Source organism: Pelobates fuscus, chromosome 12 (genome assembly GCF_036172605.1).
Source record: "Pelobates fuscus isolate aPelFus1 chromosome 12, aPelFus1.pri, whole genome shotgun sequence".
Lineage (NCBI taxonomy): Eukaryota > Metazoa > Chordata > Amphibia > Anura > Pelobatidae > Pelobates > Pelobates fuscus.
In genome coordinates this window covers 133,030,244-133,055,189 of record NC_086328.1, presented here as the reverse complement: position 1 = coordinate 133,055,189, position 24,946 = coordinate 133,030,244, and the positions used below count along the sequence as shown (strand labels likewise).

The following is a 24,946-nucleotide window of genomic DNA, read 5'->3' as shown; positions in this document are numbered from 1 at the left end:
GGACAGCTCTATAGGACAGGGGGCAAGACAGGGAGCTCTTTAACACTACGCGCACACACACACACACACACAATGCATCCCTATACATACACAGAAACACACAATGCATCCCTATACATACACAGAAACACACAATGCATCCCTATACATACACAGAAACAGAACATGCTTCCCTTACACACAGAGAAACACACAATGCATCCATTACACACACACACACAATGCAACCCTTACACACAAAGACAATGCATCATTTGCACACATACACAGAAACATACACTGCAAACCCTTACACACACATGCAAACACACACACTGTTTTTCTTACATACACACAGAAACACAATGCACACACATACAGACACACACCTTGCATCCCTTATGCATACAAACACAGATTCACACAATGCATCCCTCACACACAACCAGAAACACATAATACATCCCTTATACACAAATACACACTGCTTCCACTACACACAAACACACTGCATCACCTGCACAAACTGGTATCCCTATAGACTACATACCATAAGCACACATATTAGATAACACATAACACAACCCCTACACACTCCACTCCCTGTGAGCGAGCTCATGGGTGGGTGGAACATATAAGTGGACTTATGAGTGGGCCTTATGGGCATACTCACCGTCAGGCACTGGAGCCCAGACCTTGAGCTGTGTAAGAGGCCCCCCAAAAATGGAGCTGCTTCCAATTCTCCCAGAACGTTGAATTTTGTGACCACAGTTGCAAACAGCCTCCAGAGGTCCTGTTCTACACCAGACCAGTGGAGCCAAACTGCAGCCCATCATCATCCTCATCTAATTGTAAGTAGGCAATCTAGTATATTATTAGTGACACTAATCTATAATTTACCTCACATTAAAGGGACACTATAGCTTAATGAAGTGGTTCTGGTGTCTATAGCTGGTCCCTGCAGGCTTTTTAATGTAAACACACACTGTGTGCAGCACTGGCGTTAGTTCATATGGCAGATCATATGGGTGGGGCATTGTGATGTCACATGGGGGGGTGGCGCAATGGGCCACTTGACTGGTTTTGCCCCCCAGGCCTAAGGCTGCCAGCCCTCCCCTGGCCATAAACCACAAATCTCTGTAGTGATATACAATTATAGAATTTGCATATGAACAGATCTAGTTACTAATTAATCAGGAACAGATTTTAATTTTTAAGAGCATTATTCTGCACATGCTGATTACCTGTTGACTTCCAAGTGCATGTTCCTAATCCAAGTCAAGGTCCCCAACAGGTTGAAGGTTACACTAACCCCAGTCTTTTTTTTGTTTGTTTGTTTTTTTTTAAAAAAAAAACAGGTCATTTTCTTGCCATTGTTTGAAACTTTTCAATTCCCCAGATCGGGGTGTTTCACAATGATCTTTAGTGATTTGACTCCTTTATTATACTGGCCAACGCACTGGGTGCATTTTTATCATCAGAATTCCTAAGTGAATAACAGCATTGAATATAAATGAATGTAGCTTAGAGGAGGGCTATAGCCGCACACACACACAAAAAAAAATAAAAAAAAAATACCATTGTTACACGGCAACACAACACTAAAGCCGCAGCTAAAGTCCACTTAAAAATCCTGTAGAACAATTATATAGGTTATATTATTCATCCGTGCCTTAAAACCCAATTAAGAGAATTTGATAGTGGGGGATGACTAGCATTGTTTAGCTATAAAAAAAAAACCAAAAAAAAACCAACAGCCATATGAATTCCTATACCTTTACTCCAATCCTGCACATAGCCCTTTAACCCCTTAAGGACCAAACTTCTGGAATAAAAGGGAATCATGACATGTCACATGTCATGTGTCCTTAAGGGGTTAAGGCCATCCATTTGGAGAAGTGCGGACTTTATATTTAACTTTTTTCTTCATCGCCCCACCAATTGCCTACCTTGGGTCCATTAATGAGTTGACATATTTGCTATGGGAAGAAACCAGGCAGGCAAAACAAGGAGATCGCCAAACCACCTGCACAAAACACATCAACAGATTTGAGTGTGGTGGGCACAAACTCATTCAGGGCCAGTCACCCCCTAGGTTCTGTCACTAATTCAGTTAAAAATTACTTTTAATTGGAGTTTACAATCAGTGCAAAATCTCCTCGGAGCAGCATGACCCAAATTCTGTCAGTCTCTGGCTGGGATGAGACTTGAGAAGAGGGCAAGTAATTTTGTATCACAGTATATAAAAATGAGAAAATTATTGTAGGTTTATAAAAGGACAATATAAGTTTATTGGCGTATTTAGCGGTTTGCAAAGATGATTTGGGGTATGAAACAAATTAATGTAAATTGCAGTGAGAATTCAGAAACTGCTATTTTCTGTCCTTCTCCAAAACACGGATTGGTTCTGGAAACAACAGCCTATAAAAACACACAGTGTTTATCCAAGTCAGATAACGCTCTGCCACGGGTTGGAAATAAATGACAGAAATAGCCTCAAGGAGTAGAGGAATAGAGTCTTAAAAATTGAAAATATGCCATTTAGTAAATAACGGTGTTTATGCCCACCCAACTCTTAAAAATATGTTTAACAAGACTATTAAATGGTGGTTATTTACAGCGTGTGACTTGACATGGTGGTTTTCAAAGCTTTGGGTATCCAAGAAACACTTTGATATATCTTAAGTTTGTTGGCTTTGAAGAAAATAATATATATATATATATATTTATGTATAAAGAGATGTAACATAAAAATGCTTTAAAGGGGGACTATCCTTACTGAAATTACACCTCTGAATAAAACAAACACCTATAAACTTGAGTTAACTTTTAATTTTCTCTTAAAAGGTATATTAAAGATTTTGCTAATTGTATGTCAGTTCAGTCAAGGCACAATCAAGGCACACAATGCAAATGAGTAGGAGAAAATAAAAACTATTTCTGTAGAAAACATTTATAATGAACTGCCGGGGAGCCGAGACAGCGGTAAAAATAAATCAATGTGGAATTCTGTATTTAATTTAATTTTTCAGATTTCACAAAATACCAATGTGTTAAATATAGATATAAGTAAACAGAATATTAAAAAGTGACAGATCCCCTTTTAACGGTAACTGTATCTGCTCGTTGATTGTAGTTGTGAAAAATATACTAAAAGCAAACGTAACTAATGTAGTTTGCTTGCTGGTTACACTTGTTTCCTTGGTAATTGTCCCATTTTTAGTACCATCTTTTATCTTAACATTTTGTAAATGGTCTTAACATCGCCGTAGCAAACATGGACAAGCTTCACAGTAAATATATTAAAAATATTAACAAAGTTCAACACTTTCTCAGCTATGATCATTCGATGTATAGATTTTACCTGTTATGTTTTTGTTATGTAAAAGGGCAGACCCACATGCATGCGCAAGGCAGGGACATGACCGCATCTCTCTGCTCTCCATATATAAATATGAGTGGTACTAAAGGGGTTACAACTACAAAAAAAAGAAGAAAAGAAAAAAATCAGGTCTTAACCCTGTGTGGCCAAGAGAGCAGTACACACAGCTGGCCAACCTTCTAACACTTAAAGTGTTCAATTCTTTTTTTTTATTTCATAAGTAATGCTACAGTTGCAAGGTAAAAAAAAGCTTTTCAAAAACAGCCATCACAACACTGTGTTGGGGTAGTGGGGGGGAGGGGGAAGGAGGAGGCCATATTTGCCTTTAGTTTAATCTGCTAGCAGCTGCCCTTTTAAAGAAGAGGGGGGGGGGGGGGGAGGAGGAGGAAAAAAAATAATTGGCTTCTTTTACCTCTGTTAACCACAAACAAAAGTGTCAGTTATGTTCACAATGCACAAGATGCACCAATGGATGACCAATAACCCTGTAGCATTTGCTCCCCCCTTCTTTTGTTGAGCTTTTTCAAAGACCTTAATTAAGACTTGCACAAAGCACCCCTACAGGCTCTGCTCAATAACGAATTACACGCCTGTTTTGCTAAACTTAAAGAAGGGAAGAGAAGGGGGTAAAAAAGGAGAAGCTTCAAGGTTTCTGAAACAGGATATACAAAAAAAAAAAAAAAAAAAAAGCAATTCATCCACAATCTGGGAACACACATTTACAATTTGTATTTTTAACAGTCAAGCAAGAATAGTATAGAGAAAAAAAAGGGGGAATATTTACACATCTTCTGTGTTCCAGAATGTCAAGGAAGGTATAACCATACAACGTAAAGTTTGCTCTGGTGTGACGTGCTAAAAATGTAACATTTTACACCTTTGAGCCACACATCTAGTATGTTGCCAAACCCTGTAGATTCCATCTTAAAAACATAGCCCGCATCCGCCCCTTTCTTATGCAAGATGCTACCAAGGAGCTTGTCCATGCTAACCCTCTCCTAATTGGTCTTCCCAAAAGCCATATTGCCCCGCTACAGTCTGTAATGAAGGCTGCCGCCAGACTAAATTTCCTCTCTAGTCAGTCCTCGCACACCTCACCCCTTTGTCGGTCCTTACATTGGCTTCCTGTATCCTATAGTAATGCAATAAATGCTTACCCATACCTAGAAAGCATTGACCAATACTAGCCCCTCATATCTCTTTACAGATCCGCAGGTATGCCCCTTCACGGTCTCTCCACTCTGCCTGTGACCTTCTCCTGTCTGCTGCTCGCACCCATACGGCCAACTCACGCTTGCAGGACTTCTCGCGGGCGGCTCCCTTCCTATGGAATAGCCAGATTCTCCCCTAGCCTTCAACCGTTTAAGAATTGCCTTAAAACCCATCTCTTTAGGAAAGCTTATGGCCTCCCAGAGTAACCGCTACCTCACATACCTGTCTCTTGCTCTCTCCTAAAGGGCAGCACTCTACTCTCTCCTCCAGCTCTGCTTCACTCCACCTTATTTGATTGCTGTTTCCTGTCCTAATGTGTTTTATACCTCACCTATAGACAGTAAGCTCGTTTGGGCAAGGTCCTCTTCAACCTATCGTTCCTGTAAGTTTTCTTGTAATTGTCCTATTTATAGTTAAATCCCCCCTCTAATAATATTGTAAAGCACTACGGAATCTGTTGGTGCTATATAAATGGCAATAATAATAATAATAATAAGTTATGGTGGCCGAGGGCTTTTTAAGATAAAAGCATTTTATGTCATGGATGCATTACAGATTTCCCTAGTTTTATAGGGAAAATAAGAGACAGATAGCTTAAGATGAACAGGTTTATCGTTCAATTATTTCCTTTTCAACCTCAATGGTTACTCCAAGCATCAGCCCACTCCAGCCCGTTGTAGTCATTTCGAATACCCTAGCCCAGTTTAGGCACCATGACCACTTTGAATCACTGAAGAGATCATGATGTTTGGGGAAACCCTTTAAAAACACCACTGATCGATTAACGCCATCATAAAGCACCCTTTAACCCCTTAAGGACCAAACTTCTGGAATAAAAGGGAATCATGACGTGTCACACGTCATGTGTCCTTAAGGGGTTAAAGATCCTATATTATAATGGAATGTGTCGCTCATTTGTCCATAGTAGCAAATGCTATACAGAACATTCCATGCCAGCATTTGGTTTTCAGCAACCAGATTTTGAAGACAGCAAGCAACATCATTGGCCTTGAGGGAAGTTTTAGGGTACAAAGTCCCCACCTTTATAATTAGTACTGCTTGCACCCATCATGTACAGCGCTACGGAATCTGATGGCGCTATATAAAGAATAATTATCAGAGGATTATTGATCGTACACATGTAAGGGGCCCATATGACACATCTTCTGCTATTTATGACACCTCACGTACCCACCCCCTCCCCTAACATTCGTTTTAAGTGTTAAACTCTATCAGATTGATCAGTATTTCTTCAGACCTGAGGAATAGAGGAAAAACTCTCAAAAGCTGGTCTTTGAAATATTATGTTAGTCCAAAAAAAAAGGTATCATAGCATACTGCAATACTCTGGTATTTTGGGGACACACACGATTTCTGATGGCAGCTCTGTCCATCATCACCCCCCAGTTAGCCTAAACAAAACCAGACTGTACCAGCTTCAGGGAAAAGGAACAGAGAGGAAGTCAAATTTTCACTATAAGCCAGCATAGAAGCCTGCGCATTCATTTCCCCCCCAGAGTTGTCCATTTGTGGAATGATTGCTGCTTAGACACACTTTACACATTATGCAGGTATCTTGGGAATCTGACTTCCTGAACATATTTCACATGAAACCTGAACATGAAGCCTGAACACACACACACAAAAAAAAAAAATCATCATACCAAGTCACAGTATGTAAATCTGATATTTATCCTAATGTTCTGGTGGTACTGTAGCGCAAGCATGTCAAACTAGCGGCCCGACGAGCCCTGAGTACATGCTTGGTGTTAAAGCAGAGTAGGCACCTTCTTTCTCCACATTACAGGTGCCTACTCTGCTAAAATGTACCTGGCAAGGGAGGAAGCAGGACGCTGGCGGCAGCGAGGGAGCTCAGACTTCCTGCTCCTCACTACTCCCTTGCGCACACAGTCTGTAGTGGTGCCGGAATATGATGTAATATTCCGGCACCAGGCATCATTAAACTGCGCGCGAGGGAGCAAGAAGGAGATCTCCAGATATAAGATCCCCACTGGACTCCAGGGAATTGTGTGAGTGTGTGCAAAATGTGTAAATGTGTGTCGGTCTGTATTGCGATGGACAGTGGAGTACCTTGAAGTGCACGGAGGCAGGCAATGCCACGTCCCATTCCGACGTGACGTCTACGTGCTCCACCTTCACAGGGCTTCAAAAAGTAGCTGGAGGATCCGCTTTGGTACAGGGTGCGGACGGCGCCATTTAGGGTATACCAGAGGCCGGACTCCGCAGTTGCATACTGGCAGCGGCAATTTGAGTGGAGTCTGCTTGTTTCCTAGAGGAGGGTGCTGGGATTAAATGTGGGGGGGGAGGGAAGTGGAGGGCTGAGATTTAGATTTAGGAGAGCTGTTTTTTTTTTTTTGTTTTTTTTTTTATACTGTACTTTTCAAAACAACCCTACGTTTCTATGAAAATTTTATTTATTTTTTTTGGCCCACAAACTTAAACCTGGTTTATTTGGCTGTGCTAGACTTTGCGTTTCACATGCTTGCTGTAGCGGTACAAAATACTGCAACACAATAGATACTGCATAATCTTCCCTAAGCTTAAAGTCCTTTAAGAGATCCCTCTCTACATACCTCAAAACAGAATGCACCTGTCATGGCTGATTATATATTTCCTACCTGTTCTATGTTAAATTTTGTATATATTGTATATTAATATTGTTTTTGTATTTTATTGTACACTAACTGTAACAATGCAATGATTTGTGGACCCAGGACATACTTGAAAACGAGAGAAATATCAATGTATCTTTCCTGGTAAAATATTTGATAAATAATAAATAAATAAACATCAAATCATGTAATAGGTGAAGTTTTATTTTGCAAATGAATTGACATATATATATTTGAGATGTTGAACGAGCAACCTATGCACAAAATAAAACACATTTAGTTCTTATTAATGCAGCACTCCAAGCACAGTAGCCATAGTGGTTACCCTGGCATCCCCTCTTCACCCCTTTATAAGTAGTCATACAGTTTTAGAATGCCCATGTCCTACTAGTGGTTGCCATTTGGATAGCCACTAAGAGCTTCCGAATACAATACACCTACGGAATCTATTGTATGCCTCGCTGATGAAAGACTATTTGTGCGCCCTCATAGACAGTGGATTGGACTGGTGGATTAGGACGATTGTCATGCAGAAAATGCACACACGTTATTGTGACAAAACAAATTAAACTAACTGAAACAAGATACAAGAAAAGTCTGAATTCTATAGATAACCAAAAAAAAAAAAAAAAAAAAAAAAAAAAGGTAATTAAAGACCTTGAGGACTGCTCAAAAGTGAATGCACATTTATCAAAGTAGACAAGGTGATAGTCAGTGCATTACAGGCACTCTTGGAATGTGAAAGTATCAGTTTGACTGACTTAAGTATCAGATAGCTGTCAGTGTGGAATAATCACCCACAAACATTATGGTTACATTATTCAGTTTCTAAACATAACAATTTAGCTGTGTGTTTATTACTCTGAGAGGGCCATAGCGCACTCCCCATCGCCCAATACAAGTCATCAGATTGAATAATTACCAGGTGTCTGCCTGGCCGCTCCCCACTTCCACTGCATCAGTCTGAAAGATGGGAAGCCAGCGGACCCAAGGTAAAGAGTCAAACTTTACTAAAACAATAGGACTTCTTACAATGGGGGAGAGGGGATGTCCAGGTACTACAGGAACCTTAACCATTAAAGCACACTGTAGTGGTTATGGTATTTGTAGTGTTCCTTTAAGTGACGTGTGACGAGGAACAGAGCAGGCAATGCTCACTTAATTTGGCTGGTGTATTGGCATTAAAAAAAGAAAAAAAGCATTACAACGGGAGGTTAATGCAGAGACATTTCAGAAATGTGAGCTTGAAATAAAATTAAATAAAAGTGAAAGGTGAATTCTGTGCCTTTTTGCATATTTTACATGGCTTTACGGGAGAGTTTCAGAGATGCTAAGCCAATGGCTCTCTTAAAATATTTCTTATATGTTAAAAAAAACCTCTTACAACTACACAAAAAACAATCAAAACTTTTAATCAACATGTATTACCAATAAATCTGTAACCTCGTAATAGAATATATACATTTAAAAGAAAAAGGAGAAAACACTCCCTCGCTTGTAAACTATAATCAAGAACTTCTCCTAGTTCCATTAACCTACAATTACCCTGGTGTAACTCTCCCCCAGCTGCCCATCCCTGATGCCAAAGTCTATGATGCAACCTAGTAGCAGACTGATATTTATTCTGTGCTATGAAAATAAAGATGCTAGCTTTTGGCACAAGGATTGTTTTTACAGACTAATAGTTCAATGTGGGCCATACAATGCCTGAAGCTTCTGCAAACCCTGTTTATATTTCAGGAAAGGCAGAGCCCTCGGGCTGTAAAATAGTTAGAGAAGCCAAAATCCAAACCAAACGATAAAAGAGGTTTAAAACTTTGTTTTCGAGGAGCAAGAACACAGTTTAATCCACTCTCGAAGAAAGAGAGGGACACACACACACCACACACACAATTTTAGGCTGGCTCACGGGTTAAATATCATCCAAGAAAGTAAATTAATCAAGAGCTTATGTTCACTGTGTAATGTGTGTTGCACTTTATTTTAAATGGATGTTTTTGCGTTTTTGTTTGGTTTAATTTCTTACTACATTTTAGCAAAAACAAAACAAAAACTCCTATAGATATTACTGGTCATCTGTATCGAAAAAATAAATGAAAAGATTAACTGATTCCATCGACAACGTGTTACTATAGAGTGTGTGTTTATCACGGTGTAGACTAGTTTGTGTGGTTGTTTAAAGGAACACCATCGTGTTAGCAATGCAGTTTTACATGCACTATAGTGCATCCTCCCTCGGCCATGTAAAAGGTTAAAATCCCTTTAAACACTTACCTGATTGCAACGCCGATGTCCCTTGGCACGGATTTGGGCTTAGCCGTCTTCAGCCGATGGAGGGAACCTAATGAGCACCTGTAGCAAGCGCATTAGGCCTTCTCCACGTGAAAGCATTGCACAGCGTGAGGAAGTCCAGCGTCATTCAATAAGACGAACTGGGTGCCTATAGTCACCAGAACCACTACACTGCATGGGGACACTGAATGTTCCACACAGAGATGCATTGATTCAATGCATCTCTATGAGGATATGCGGATTGGCATGGAACAGAGTTTTGCAGCACATGCGCAATAGCCTCCCAATGAGAGATTGGATTGGCAGCACAGCGCAAGCGCCTTATTAGACATGCTCGCAATGCACAGCGGACACTAGACCATACAGAAAACGATTCAGCAGCATTCTCTGCATGGTCCAGTATATTGGGGGCCACCCAGGAGGCAGTCTGTCCGCATGGCAAGCAGGATGTAAGGTTGACACACCCATTCAGTGGTTGGGCATGCTCCCTTCTTAGGCAGACTGACCCATTATGGGTGTCACCGGTGATGCTTTGGATGCTTTGTGGGTGCACCATCCAGATTTTGTACCTCATTCATGATTTTAGTCAATGGAGAAGAGAGCTTGCATTAAACTAACACAATAAGGTTAGCAACACAAACATGCATTCCTGACCCTATATAGTGTTAAAACACCATTTATGTTGCTTGCCCTTAAAAGGTAATGAAAAACAAACAAACAAGAACAACATAAACTTTCATTCTTTGGAGCACCGCGCAGGTCTGCCTCTGCTGGCACTGCCCCCGATCCACCTCCTTGACGGACATCATCAGAATTGATGGTCTCAGCCAATCCAATGCTTTCCCATAGGAATCTTCTAAAATCCTGCACATTTTTGCATAAGGTTTTATCTAATGCATTCTAGCTTCTTAGGTGATTGAAGTACCCATTAGCTAAAACATATAATGTTGCCATATTCTTAATAACACCGTAAGAAGATCAGATAAGGCGCTTTGTTTATGTGCCACATGGTTGCGCTAATGAATCCCTTTTACTGTCCATCACAGGTAAAAGACGAATACAGGACTCAAGGAGCAAATACCTTACTCCTCCTCATCCCTTGGGGCATCTTATTGGTTCACTGAAATGCTAAGGGACAGTTTTGTGTTTTCCCCCCCAACCCCCGTAAGGATCCTATCCCACGGTTTGCTCTTTCACAGAAGCCAAGATGATTGACAGACACAAATCTCAAGAGATATAGACGTTACAGAGCTGTACACAGAAGCAGAGGTTGAGAGACAGCCATTAAGACAAAGAGTGGGTTTTCTGAAATCCAAAACGATCTCACGTCTCGATAATGCGCGGCATGCCTCATGTACCATGTGGAATGTCCTGACTTTGTACCTGCAGTATGTAAATAGTTCTGAAGAGGTAAGAAGCTTTGTTTTACTTGAGAATTTATGTAATGGAAAAAACTGGTTTTGAAGAGGACCATGTTTCCTTAGTCCCATTCAGCCAAGAGACTTTGTAGGCTTTATTGACTCAGTTAAAGGCATACCTACCAACATTTCAAATGGACAGAGGGACTCATTTCATTTTAAAGGTGTTCCTATGGGTTAGGGCAAAGGTGGACTGTTCTGAGAAATTTTAGGCGACTAAAATAATTTATACAAACAACTAAAACGTAGTTTAGGAAAAGAACACTATTTGATTGACAAAGACTAGTTTCTAAACACATTTTTTGTAGTGTAAAGATACATTACTGGGAGTATTATTGCTGTAGAGCTCTGTTATACGCTCAGACACATTACTGGAAGCATTATTGCTGTGGAACTCTGTTATACACTCAGGAGGTCTGGTTAAAAGTCCTGAAGCCACTAGTGTCCAATTATTTATGAAATGGTTCTAATGAATAATAAAAACCACATCGCAGGACAGAATACCAACTTTGACCTGCGATAGGCCACTTTACGTGAAAACACAGTCTACTTTAAAAACAGAGTGCTTGATCATAAATAACCCTGAATGGGAATTCAAGTCAGAAGAGAACCATATGCTGAGGCAGTCATATCGGAGCCCTCTAAATCCCTAATATTTACTGCAGCCACATATTATATTATCATTTATAGAGCACCGACATTCTGCGAAACTGTACAATTATAGAATTGGGGTATTTATCTAGATCGTTCAGTGTCCTGCCAAGGGACAATTACTAGTTTGGTGGTCTGACAGATTAAAACCTAAATCTCCCAGTTCTATTGCAGAGACATTACCATATGTTGCAATATATGAATATAGGAGGTGCTCATCCAGTAATGTGAACAGGTATTGAGAAATTGAATTGTTAAAGAAATGTATATTATTAGCTGCATTAGAAGATTGCCGTTCGTTATTACTATTCCAACCCTAATCTGAGCATCATAAATTTTACAATATTCTGACACATAAAATATTACACCAGCATAGCAAACTAGTACACTTGGATCCACAGAGGAATCGTTATCAGAGATGCAAGAAGGTAAGATGATCAGGCAGATAAAGTAATGCATGTGAATGTAAAACAATGGGACTAGAGGAAGGGGGTTTAGACACCAACTGGTTAAAGGGATTCTATAGTGTAAGGAATACAAAGTTATTATTGGTATTTATCCAGCTAATTCCGCAGTGCTTTACAATATATTACAAAAGGGGTATATTTACAATAAATGAGACAATTACACAGTGACACAGGAACAATAGGTAGATGAGGGCCCCCTACTCAAACAGTCTTGGGGGGGAGGCAGTGGTTCCCAAAAAGTAGGTCAGATGTTTTAAAACTACAGCTTGCATGATGCTTTGTCATTCTGAAGGCATTCTAAAAACATGCAAAGCATCATGGTCTCATTGATAGACGCTAGAGGCAGTCTTAGTCCTCTAGATTTACATTGCAGGACTAAGGGGGACTGGGACATTGCACTCAGACCACTTCAATGCGCTGAATTGGTCTGGGTGCCTATAGTGTCCCTTTAAGTACAGGTAACCCAGTATCGCCCCACCCCACATACACATCTGAGGGAAGCAGAAGTAATATAATACAGAAAGAAAGAGGAAAAGACAAAAGGGACCACTACATAATGCAATCAGTTAAAGAAAAGAAAATGTTTTATATTTGGGTCACATCAGGCAGACTCTCTTCTCTGAAACAGACGCACGCTACGCAAAGTATAATTTTGCAGTTATTCAGGCAAGCACTGCATCATGGGAGTTGCATTTCAACAACAGATCCATAGACTGACAAAGTGTATACAGTTACTTAGTGGTCAGATAGTCTACTGACCGATTACCGAGAACAAAGGGTAGATTCCCAGTTGTTGCAAATTACAAATCCCATGGTTCTTTGCTGGTTGTAAGTCTGCAAAGCATCTTAAGATCTACAGTCCCAACCCCCCTCCCCACACACACACACACCTTACAAAGTAGCAACAGCAGCATTGCCTATGGCACATTATGCAAAGCTGATGTCCATCTACTTTTGGACCAATGACAGTATGAAAATATATTGGCTTCAAAAATTAAATCATGTTGTAAATTATTTATACAACATTTTTCTTTTTTGATGGGATAGCTTTCAATACAAACCCCCCACAAACACTGGTGGATGGCTAGGGGGCAATCCGAGTTGCTGTACATGAACAGCTGCAGGGACACTACGATGCGAGAGTGTTAATTTACAGGATGAGTGACAGATATGAGGCTGCGAAGAGGAGCTGAATGCCAAGATATAAATCAAGGAAGTGCCATAGTACATTTTATGGCCCTTCCTAAAAGGAGGGGGGTAAATGAAAAAAGAAACCTGTATATATTTGTTTGTTTTTTTTCACCTCTTCTTCACCTGCCTGATGTGAGAACAACAGGGATGGAAAGTGATTAACACCAACAGCTAATGAGCTCAATAAGTAATCATTGCAGGAATGCAAGTATGTGCAAGTATGTGCTGTTTGATAGACGAAGGAGAAAAAAAAAATTAAACAAAAAAAAAAACAAAAACAAAGAAGAGACTCATATATTCACAGAAAATACTAAAAGTGCCACCTTGCTTTTTTTTTTTAAAATTATAGCTTGAAACTGTTCCACAGAGTTTACCATCTAATAACAGGGTTTTTTAAAAAAAAAAAAATAATAATACAAAAAAAAAAAAAAATAATGGTTTATATATTTATTTTTTTATTATTACGGCTATAGTTGTGAAAAAGATCATTCTAAGAAACTCCAAAACTGGGTTTTACATCCAAATCCTGAATAAAACCCTAAAATAAAATTAATAATATGTACGAGCATGAAAACATTGCCCCTGCATAGAAATGTTATGTGAACTTATCATATACATGCGGAACAGCACAATTATGAAATATATAAAACTAATAGGGAGATTCCTTAATAAATAAAACATTTACTTAAATACAAGAACACGCAGTATTACATTTACCAGACTGCAATCTACACGTCATAAATCAGTCAAAAAGAACCAAGAAAATACATCTCTAATTGTACTACAATAAGTGACATAATACATTAAGGAATTGGTTTCAGCTCAGTAAGAATGTAAGGACATTGATTCATTTGTTATCCTCAAAGTCCCCTTTTGTTAAGAGATCTGCCCTTCGATAAGCAAACCTTCATCAATAACCAACAAAGACACATGCCAGAAATGCTTCAACGAAAACACACCCTAAAACATTGTGCCTGAACACACAGACAAAACACACCTGTGTACACGACCATGTAATATAACGAGCTAACTCTGTGAGCTTTGTAATATTGTCCGAATAAGCTCCATAGTCCAGAAATGCATACTACCTTTTATCTTAATTTTAAAGTAATACCAAGATGCATTCATCCCATTTCTACCAACAACTTTTTGTCCAAGACAAATTCTAGCCTGCCTGTACCCAAAACTGATTGCCTCATACTTTGGCAGCACAAATTTATTCCTGTATCAAGAAATACAGTTCGCATGTTAATTTTTGTACAGCGTCAACACATTTGGCAATAGTGTAGATAGACCAAAAAAAAAAAATCTCTTTTTGGTAGCAGTTTTATTTTATACACCTTTATAGTTTTGCAAACCTGTAACATTTACTTTAAGGAGACACTCTGGGGAATGCTAAGCTACTCGCTCAGAGCTCATCAAGAGGCTGCAAAAAGACAGAGTAGGGCATGGGGTGATAAGCAAATTGCTAAAAAATGAAGTCACATGTGATTTTTATTTTTTTTATGATCCAATATATTGGCATACTTTTTTTTTTTTTTTTTTTTTTTTTTTAACAGTGACAAGGCTTCAGGTGAATTTGTTTTTCTTCAATATATAAAAGGAACAAGAAAAAAAGAGAAAAGAAAACAAATGTATGTAAGAAAAAGTAGAAAAACCTACCGCTTTAAAACGCATAAAAAATATGTGCAAACATTGAAAATGAAATCCATTTCTGCATTCCTCATATCTGAACATTACCGCACAACATGCAGAGGTTTACGGGATTTGAGATATTCGGTTATTCTACACAGATGGTTCCATTCGTGGTTTTTATTTTGTGTACCGATGCAGAACATCAGTAAACTGTCATTAAGCATATTGATAGGGACTCGAACAGTGTGAAAATACCTCAGCAATTAACACAAGCTGAAAACAGAATTTCCAAAATGGAGGCTAAAGTAGCGGATTTGGAGACATTCTCCAGTTGGACTATAGCCATAGCTTGGATATTTTAACCTAAATTTTACAATTTAGCGTTCAATTCACAATAATTTGGCGTTTAGTGAATGAAACCCAAAGATCTCTGACTGGGTGTAAATAAATGAATCAGATTGGAACGGATTGCGCTGCTTTTCCCAATGTTTGTTCCTGGTAGATATTTTACCAGAATTGATTTGTTTGTTGTATTTTCTTCACAAAGGGACTTTACAGGAAGATTTGGAAGGTATATGTGAAGCAGTGAGGCCCAGCGTACTTTGTCAAAAATGTAAATCACGCACTAGGACAGCTTCAGGCGATGCCTTGTTTGGAAATGCTAACTGAGCAACAATGTTTCTCCAAACAAACTAAATGTGACAAGGGCCAAAGGGCAGAGAAGTTAATTATTCTAAGGAAATCTCTCGCTAAGCCATCTATGAGAGATGGCTGTGTGGGTAGGCAGGAAGGTGAATAGTGTAACTGAAGGGTCTGCTGGGTGGAGACCACTAAAATAAAAAAAGTGGGTTTGTAGTTTCTCATAAAAAATAAATAAAAACAAAATGTAATATTAGACCATGTTATTGTTGAGGGTTCGCATTGTTGGACTATTTTAACTCATGGGCTTCACTTTATGGTTTATTTAGTAAATTAAGCCTTCACCGTCAATTAGTTTCTTGTTTGTCTTTATTAGGAATCCCAAAACTAGTGTTATAATGAATATATTGCAGTGAGGAACACCCTCTTTTAAAGAGTCCGAAGCAATGAAACTAAGAGCAATGATTTTTGTTTATTTTCTAGAAACTTTTTTTTTTATAAACACACACACTCTGCTTTAGACTAAATATAAAAGCCCAACTATTTACCTGTTACTATACAAGTAAACTCCACCGTTTCTTGGGAATTAAAGTTGTCCTACCCCTGACACATCATTATTCTGTGAAATATTAACTACTTGGTCAACATAAAGTTATCAATCTGAAAAGGCCCCTGTAAAACCAACAATAAAAATCAACCTGTTCACATAAAAAACATTTCTCACAGAGGGGAGAAAAAAAAAAAACACAGATCTGAAAACTGAAATCTGCTTTGTGGCTTTACCAATACCCACTCCCCAAAAAACAAAAAAATTTCAATGGAAGCATTACAAAAAAATATATATATTTTAAACAGACAAAAAAAAATAAAAACACACACACGTAAACGTGGCAATTTTATCTGCTGAATAAATGTGCAGCTTAAGTCATACCTCCCTGCATGTAACGTGCACAGCCTTCCTAAACACTCACTTCTTGTAAAGTAAAATCTAATGTTAACTTCTTTTATTGCACAGTCAATTTAGAATTGTGTATCTCCTGCACGGTTAGTAGCTTGCTAGACCTTGCAGAAGCCTCCTGTGTATGATTAACCCCTTAAGGACCGGACTTTTTTTGCGATGTTGTACATTTGCGACCAGGCATCTTTTTGACACTTTTGTGGTGTTTGTGTTTAGCTGTAATTTTCCGCTCTCTCATTTACTGTTCCCATACAAATTATATATTGTTTTTTTCAGGACAAAAGGGGCTTTCTTTACATACCATTATTTATATAATCTCATGTAATTTAATTTAAAAAAAATGAAAAAATATGATGAAAAATTGAAAAAAATACAAGTTTTTTGAATTTTATGTGAAAAATCTTTTACTCATCTACAAAAGCGAATGAAAAAAACTGCTAAATAGATTCAAAATGTTGTCCTGAGTTCAAAAATACCCAGTGTTTACATGCTTTTTTCTATTTTTTTGCATGTTATAGGGCTATAAGTACAAGTAGGATATTGCGGTTTCAAAACATACATTTTTAAAATGTATCAATAGTGACATTGTAACACTATTATCTGTCATAAATCGCTGAATAACACCCCACATGTACATATTTTTTTAAAAGTAGACAACCCAGGGTATTCAATATGGGGTATGTCCAGACTTTTTTAGTAGCCACTTAGTCGCAAACACTGGCCAAAGTTAGCGTTCATATTTGTTTGTGTGTGAAAAAAGTAAAAAACTAAATTGAACGCTAATTTTGGACAGTGTTTGTGACTAAGTGGTTACTAAAAAAGACTGGACATAACCCAAGGTATTGCAAATGGGGTGTCTTCTTTTGCAAATGGTATGCCATCATGGGGGTAATTCTCATTCCTGGGCTACCATACGCTCTCAAAGGCAACGTAACCAACCTGGCCATTTTCAATGTAAAAATATTTGACCCATATATTTGACCCTGTAACTTTCAAAAACGCTATAAAACCTGTACATGGGGGGTCCTGTTCTACTCAGGAGACTTTGCTGAACACAAATATTAGTGTTTCAAAACTGGAAAATGTATCACAACAATTATATCATCAGTAAAAGTGCTGTTTGTGTGTGAAAAATGCAAAAAAAGTCACTTTCACTGACAATATCATCGCTGTGATATGTTTTACTGTTTTGAATCACTAATATTTGTGTTCAGCGAAGTCTCCCGAGTAAAACAGTACCCCCCATGTACAGGTTTTAGGGTGTCGTAGAACGTTACAGGGTAAAATACAGTGATAGCAAATTAAATTCTCTGTACTTTCGGCCTGGGTTGGCAGGCAGGTCCCTTAAATTGCAATCAATAAAATAACTTAATTATGTAAAAATATTACATAAATACGCACGTAGAATTTAAATATATATGCATATTTATATATTTGAAGTCTACGTGTATATTTATATAATTATTTATGTAATTTTGTATATGGACATATGAATAGTTCGCATTCTTTTTATTTATTTATATATACATAGATATATATACAATTTCATTCTAAGTGTATTTTGATATAAATATATATATATTAATATCAAAATACAGTTAGAATAAAATTTCGTATAGATATATAATTTTTTTTATTTTTATTATTATTTTTAATTTTTTTAATTTAATTTAAATTATTTATTATTCGTATTTTATAATAATATATATATACACAATATATATAGTTATTATATATATTATATATATACACGTGTGTAAATTAATTATAAGTGTATTTTTATATTAATATATGTACATATTAATATAAAAATACACTTAGCATGACATTATATATATGATATATAGACATATATTATATAGGTATAATATATGTCTATATATCATATATATACACATATATAATAATATTTTTTTTTTATTAACTTTCACTTTAAATTTATTTCTGATTTTACAGTTGCAGGGAGACTGCCTGTCAGCACAGACAGTCCCCCTGCAGGCAGAGACTAGGACACCTATTGTGACCATGTGGTCGCCCTGTTGGATTCATTTGGATTGAAGACAGGGTTGGATTGCCAATAATTTTATACTTTATTTTCCAGTCCTACGGTAATATTTACTGTATTTACCGTTTATGCTATAAAGTCATGGGGAGGGGTTTAAATAAGAAAAACAAACTACAAAAAAAGAAAAGAGAAACATAAAACATGACTGAGAACAATTATCTACAAAATCTAAAATATATACATTTCAAAGTACTACAAACACAAGATGAGGTTTTCTGGCTCCGTGATGTTTGAATACGCTGTAAGAAGTAATATGCAACATTCTAAATAGCCTGACTTGTTTCTGCTTGTTTGTTTACTTTTAAATTCCTCCATCACAATTCTGATCAACCGTGTCAGTACAATCTCCAAAATATACAAGGTTAAAAACAACACATTTATCATTACACCAGGTCTATTTCTATTGCAGCGGATGTTTTTCACATAGGCCAAAAACACGTCTTGGTGACAACAGGGTGGATCATGCCCTAAATACCGGGCGAACTAACCAGCACCCTTGGAAGTACAAACATGGCGTATTAGGGTGTAAGAGAATAATAAGCAATACTACGCAGAGAAAACAAACCATAGAGATCTCCAAGTAGGAAACCTCAAGCATAGACCACACACTGACAGAGGCCGGACACACTTTGCTCATTTAATATGAAGGAGATTCCAGATCTCAACAACTGGAGCACAGACGAGATTACAATAAACTTTGGGAAGGAGTCATGCAGCCTATCACTTGTAAAGTGGGGCTCATCTCTCATTCTAAGACGGCTAAAAGTAAATCCATCTATCTCTCCACTGCCTGGCATTGAAAACACTTTTTCTGTTGTCCTGCTGCTAAAATTGTAAAGGAGATATCAGACTGCCATTCTGGGGTCAAGAAGAAATTGTTTCCTAGTTTGATGCAAAATTGGAAGTGCTTCAAACAGTTGTTTGTTTGGTTTTCTTTGCCTTATTTTAGATCAACTGCAAAAACAAATGTGGGAAAGGCTGAACTCGATCGACGCATGTCTTTTTTCAGCTATGTAACTACATGTAAAATAAAAGGTTTATAAAAGAAAAAGAAAAAAAATAGATAACTTTCTAGATTAATGTCACTATCTTATTCACCACTGTGCTCCAAGGAATTTGCAATCCAACGTTTTCCATCCACGTTTATAAAAGGGGATATGTCTAAGGTCACTAGAATAAACAAATGAAATCTAACTAAACATTAAAAAAAAATTTAAATGATGTGTCTGAACCTAGAATTTGGTTTGTCCAGCTCCTATTGCTTATTGTAATAGAGAAAAAGAAAATGTTGTGTACCAATTTATCTGCTCTCCGATCTCATGGGGTACAGGTTCCCCTTTACCAAGTGAAAAACACATTTACAGCTTCTGATAAACTGCAACTCACAAAATTCTAAAGAAAAGCAATTCGACATAGTGGACTCCACCGGGACAGCGACTGGAAATCTGAAATGACCTCATGAATATACCCAAAGACATTTTAAAAGGGAGCCAAGCTAAGCAGATACTCTCGCAGGCTACATGTAGTAAAATTAACATCAGTGCTCAAAAACTGCTTTCCAGAATTCAGTAGATTGTGAGACAAGGGGAATACAGAGTACATACATTTGCATTGATTCCAACGGTTCAATATAAACTCTTTGGCAAGTACCCAGGACCCGTTTAAATTACTTAAACCAAAGCAGCCAACAGAAAAACAAAAAAAAAAAATAGTTCAGCATATGCAATAACGCACTGTGTAATAAGGATATATATACACACACACACACACACACACACACACACAAAAACATACATATATCTCGTGTAGATTGGATTAGCCATATTAGTTCAGTAGACAAGATACCAAAATACCAGAGTATTGCATTATGCTATGATACCTTTATTATTGGACTAACATAATATTTCAAAGATAAGCTTTAAAGAGTTTTCCGCTCTTCCTCAAGTCTGAAGCAATACGGATCAATCTGATAGAGTTTAACACTTAAAAGAACTGATACTGATGCAAGATGAGGGGATGGAGGTGAGTGGGGTGTCCTAAATAGCAGATGTGCCCTGAAAGTGAAAGGTGCAGGTTGGCTGAGAATGCCCAGAAAAAGTAAATAAACAGAGGAGAGTCAATAAGCTATTTTTTATTTAAGTAGTTTTTTTTTTTCTTTTTAACTAGAGATTATAATTATATATATACATATACACATACTTTTATAAAAAAAATAAAGTGAGTTTGGAGACGGTTTGAGAATGCACAAACGTAATTTATTTTCCACTGTACAGTTCCGATTCACAAAGACAATGCAACTTTACAGACACGAACAGACATTCTTAAAGCCCTGATAAGTAACGTATGATGCTAAAAATGTATCTAATCTGTCAAATTGGTTTTATTATCAGCAATATATTTAATTGAAAAATGCTACATATCCATTCACTAGACCTGGAATTGTTCAGAACAAAGGGAATAGCAAGTTTCAAGAAAATTAGTTGAGCTGGAACAACAGAGTCTGAGAATGTTTCCAGATCACCTAATTGTGCCTTAAGTTTGGAATTCCCTGCAGTTCCCAGTTTAGTAAATATACTCGTAAGAGATTTATATACAGTAACTATCGCCAAAAAAGACGGAACATTACAACACACACCATCTCTGCATGTCAGGAATGATGAGTAATTCAGACTTAGTGGTACATAAATTATTCCATTATTAAATTATTCATCGCCAACGTATAATATTACCAACATACTTTTCCATTCTGTACAATGAAATTACACACACCAGGAAAAGGCATGTAGATCACTAAACACCCCAATGTATCAAGCATTAACCATCTAAACACTTGAGTGTTAGACAAATACATTGCTCATTTTCTTGGTAACTCAAGATATGCCAGAAGGAACTAGTGCATAAATGGTTAAAATAAGTGGTTCACAAAAAACACAAGGAAATATTCTACATGAGTAAATGGAGACAGTTCTCACTTCAGACATCGACGCAATGGCTGCAACATTGCAGAAGTGAACGCTCAAACTCTCGGTTACCCATTCAGTGCCACATATTCCCCCCCAAAAATGACAATTTCTCAGGGATTTTAAAGAGGGCACCACTCCAGTTTTATCCAGGATGAAATGCTTATGGTCACAGAGATAGAATGGAGCACACAAAGTCAACATATATACTTATAAAATGAAATATATATATATTGTAGTCAATGTGTCATAAAAGAATAATGTAAACAATATTAACATACATTGATTGTACTGAATAGTGCCTTGTTCAACCTCTGGCACTGATGGGGTACACATTACTATTGTATATTAAATAGAATACCTTAATAACTGACAAACATCTAACATATCCATCACTCAGGACATACTTGAAAACAAGAGAGAAATCTCAATGTATCCTAGCGGGTAAAATATTTTATAAATAAGTTACCCACGAAATGGTCAAGTACCTCAAGGGTACAGTCTAAACACCATATCTACCACAGCAAAAAGATTAGATAGCACACACAGAGAGACTTGCTGAGCAAGTCTGAAGAAGATACAAAAAAATGTTTTTAAAAAAAATCTGCCCATTCAAAGGGTGCATTCATCTACTATGCATTAAAACCTAAAAAAAAAAACAACGATCGGGTGAAAGATCACAAATCAGCTTCGAAACACAAGAACTTAAAAACCCACAAAAATAAAAAGAGTTTTCTAAATCGGCAAAAGAAACCCCCAAAATAACACAACCTCTGCAACTATCACCATTTGACTTATTACTTTGTTATTGTAAAACACAAGGAGCATAAATATTTACAGACAAACTAATGGTTTATTAAAACAATATTGAGCTACCAAGTAGATAGCGATATATATACACACACACACACACACACACACACACGCCTATATGTCAAAACTTTTATCGAGGCCTGAATTATTAAATTGCAGGAGTCTGGCTATAGTTATATAGTAACACAGGAGAAAAGTAAACAATGATTGCACTACCGAAGTGTGGTTACAGCAGAGATATGTAAAAAAATGTAAGCAGTATGCACATGGGGAGTGTGGTAACTATTCAGTATACAGACAGAAGATATACACACACATGAAGCACAACAGGAGAGTGGTTACTTCAAATCCCCCCTCTAATAGAATTGTAAAGCGCTATGGTATCTGATGGCGCTATATAAATGACAATACTAATAATAAATTATACATACATGTAAACAAGGCACTGCAGGAGTGTGGTTGCCTCAAAGGATGCATACATGTAAACAAGGCACTGCAGGAGTGTGGTTGCCTCAAAGGATGCATACATGTAAACAAGGCACTGCAGGAGTGTGGTTGCCTCAAAGGATGCATACATGTAAACAAGGCACTGCAGGAGTGTGGTTACCTCAAAAGGATGCATACATGTAAACAAGGCACTGCAGGAGTGTGGTTACCTCAAAAGGATGCATACATGTAAACAAGGCACTGCAGGAGTGTGGTTACCTCAAAGGATGCATACATGTAAACAAGGCACTGCAGGAGTGTGGTTACCTCAAAGGATGCATACATGTAAACAAGGCACTGCAGGAGTGTGGTTACCTCAAAGGATGCATACATGTAAACAAGGCACTGCAGGAGTGTGGTTACCTCAAAGGATGCATACATGTAAACAAGGCACTGCAGGAGTGTGGTTACCTCAAAGGATGCATACATGTAAACAAGGCACTGCAGGAGTGTGGTTACCTCAAAGGATGCATACATGTAAACAAGGCACTGCAGGAGTGTGGTTACCTCAAAGGATACATACATGTAAACAAGGCACTGCAGGAGTGTGGTTACCTCAAAGGATACATACATGTAAACAAGGCACTGCAGGAGTGTGGTTACCTCAAAGGATACATACATGTAAACAAGGCACTGCAGGAGTGTGGTTACCTCAAATGATACATACATGTAAACAAGGCACTGCAGGAGTGTGGTTACCTCAAATGATACATACATGTAAACAAGGCACTGAAGGAGTGTGGTTATCTCAAATGATACATACATGTAAACAAGGCACTGAAGGAGTGTGGTTATCTCAAATGATACATACATGTAAACAAGGCACTGCAGCAGTGTGTGGTTATCACACAGTAATGTCAGCAATGTAAACATACTGCAATAGGAGTGTGCTTTCTATACAATGTCAAACCAGCAAAACTTCTTATAGCCAGGTGATCTAACCACAAGTGAGCTGGGAGATTATACACACACACTATAAATAAATATCTGATTTATTGTTACATTGTTAATGTCTCTCCTAAAAGGTTACCAAGTGCTGGTGTTTGTTCTATCACAGGACAGCACACTGACTGGGGGTTTGTGGATCCCAGACTAATTCTGGGCAAAGTTCTGCCAGTTTCCATGGTTACTGCTCCACTTTCCGAACTTTGCCCCAGAATGGAGCCATTGTCCCACCTTTGCTGCATTACTTACAGGGAATGGGTGAAGGCGCTGACTCCCTCCGGCACTGCGATCAGTCCTCTCCCCGAGCAATCCACCCCTCCTTCCCAGTCACAGCGGCAGGGCACCGGGCAGGGGGCCGGAGAGGAAGCCCTACTGGGCCTACCTGAGCCAGGGGCGAGCAGCAGGGCTAGTATTAGCCACACAGGACAGGGCATCCTGAGCAGGGCTGGTGGGTGATGGGAGACGGGGGGTCAGTCCATGCAGTGTGTGGCCCCTAGATCCAGCTCTGTGCTCTGCCTGCTGCCCCTGGATCCAGCTCTGTGCTCTCACTGCTGCCCCTGGATCCAGCTCTGTGTTCTGCCTGCTGCCCCTAGATCCAGCTCTGTGCTCTCACTGCTGCCCCTAGATCCAGCTCTGTGCTCTCACTGCTGCCCCTGGATCCAGCTCTGTGCTCTGCCTGCTGCCCCTAGATCCAGCTCTGTGCTCTCACTGCTGCCCCTGGATCCAGCTCTGTGCTCTGCCTGCTGCCCCTGGATCCAGCTCTGTGCGCTCAATGCCCTCCTCTCCTTTCTTCCAGCTAGTGATCCCTAAAACAAACAGGAGGAAGGATCTTTCCCTCCTTCTCTTTCCTTGTGAGTCTCTTTCCCTCCTTCTCTCTCCCCCTCCTTCCTTCTAGCTCCAGCTCTGCTGATACAATGTAACTCCCCCCCACCTAATCAGCCTAGGTGCATGTTAATGAGGGCGCGCGCTGATTGGCTGGCCAACACACCGAGGTTTTAATATGCAAATTCCAACACAGACCCAATGGCGTCCTGTGATTGGCTGGCACGCAATAGAGGCGTGGCCGCAGTTGGCTCTGAAAATGACATTTTACTTTATTGCTGGGTATTCCTGAGTCTTTATTCTCTCACAGTGACACAATATCTAAAGATCCTAGATTGTAAGCTCTTGTGACCAGGGTTCATTTTCTCACAGTGACACAGGGTGAAGGCACACACTGA

General features: G+C 38.5%; 1 protein-coding gene across 1 annotated transcript in view; it reads right to left on the bottom strand.

The window, feature by feature from the left end:
* LGR4 (leucine rich repeat containing G protein-coupled receptor 4) overlaps positions 1–24,586 on the bottom strand; it is an 81,771-nt gene extending 57,185 nt beyond the window's left edge. Inside the window, exon 1 of the mRNA XM_063438567.1 lies at positions 23,976–24,586. Within this exon, the coding sequence (XP_063294637.1) occupies positions 23,976–24,160 (185 nt within the window). The 5' untranslated portion in view covers positions 24,161–24,586. The remainder of the gene's footprint in view (positions 1–23,975) is intronic.
* Positions 24,587–24,946: the final 360 nt, after the last annotated feature.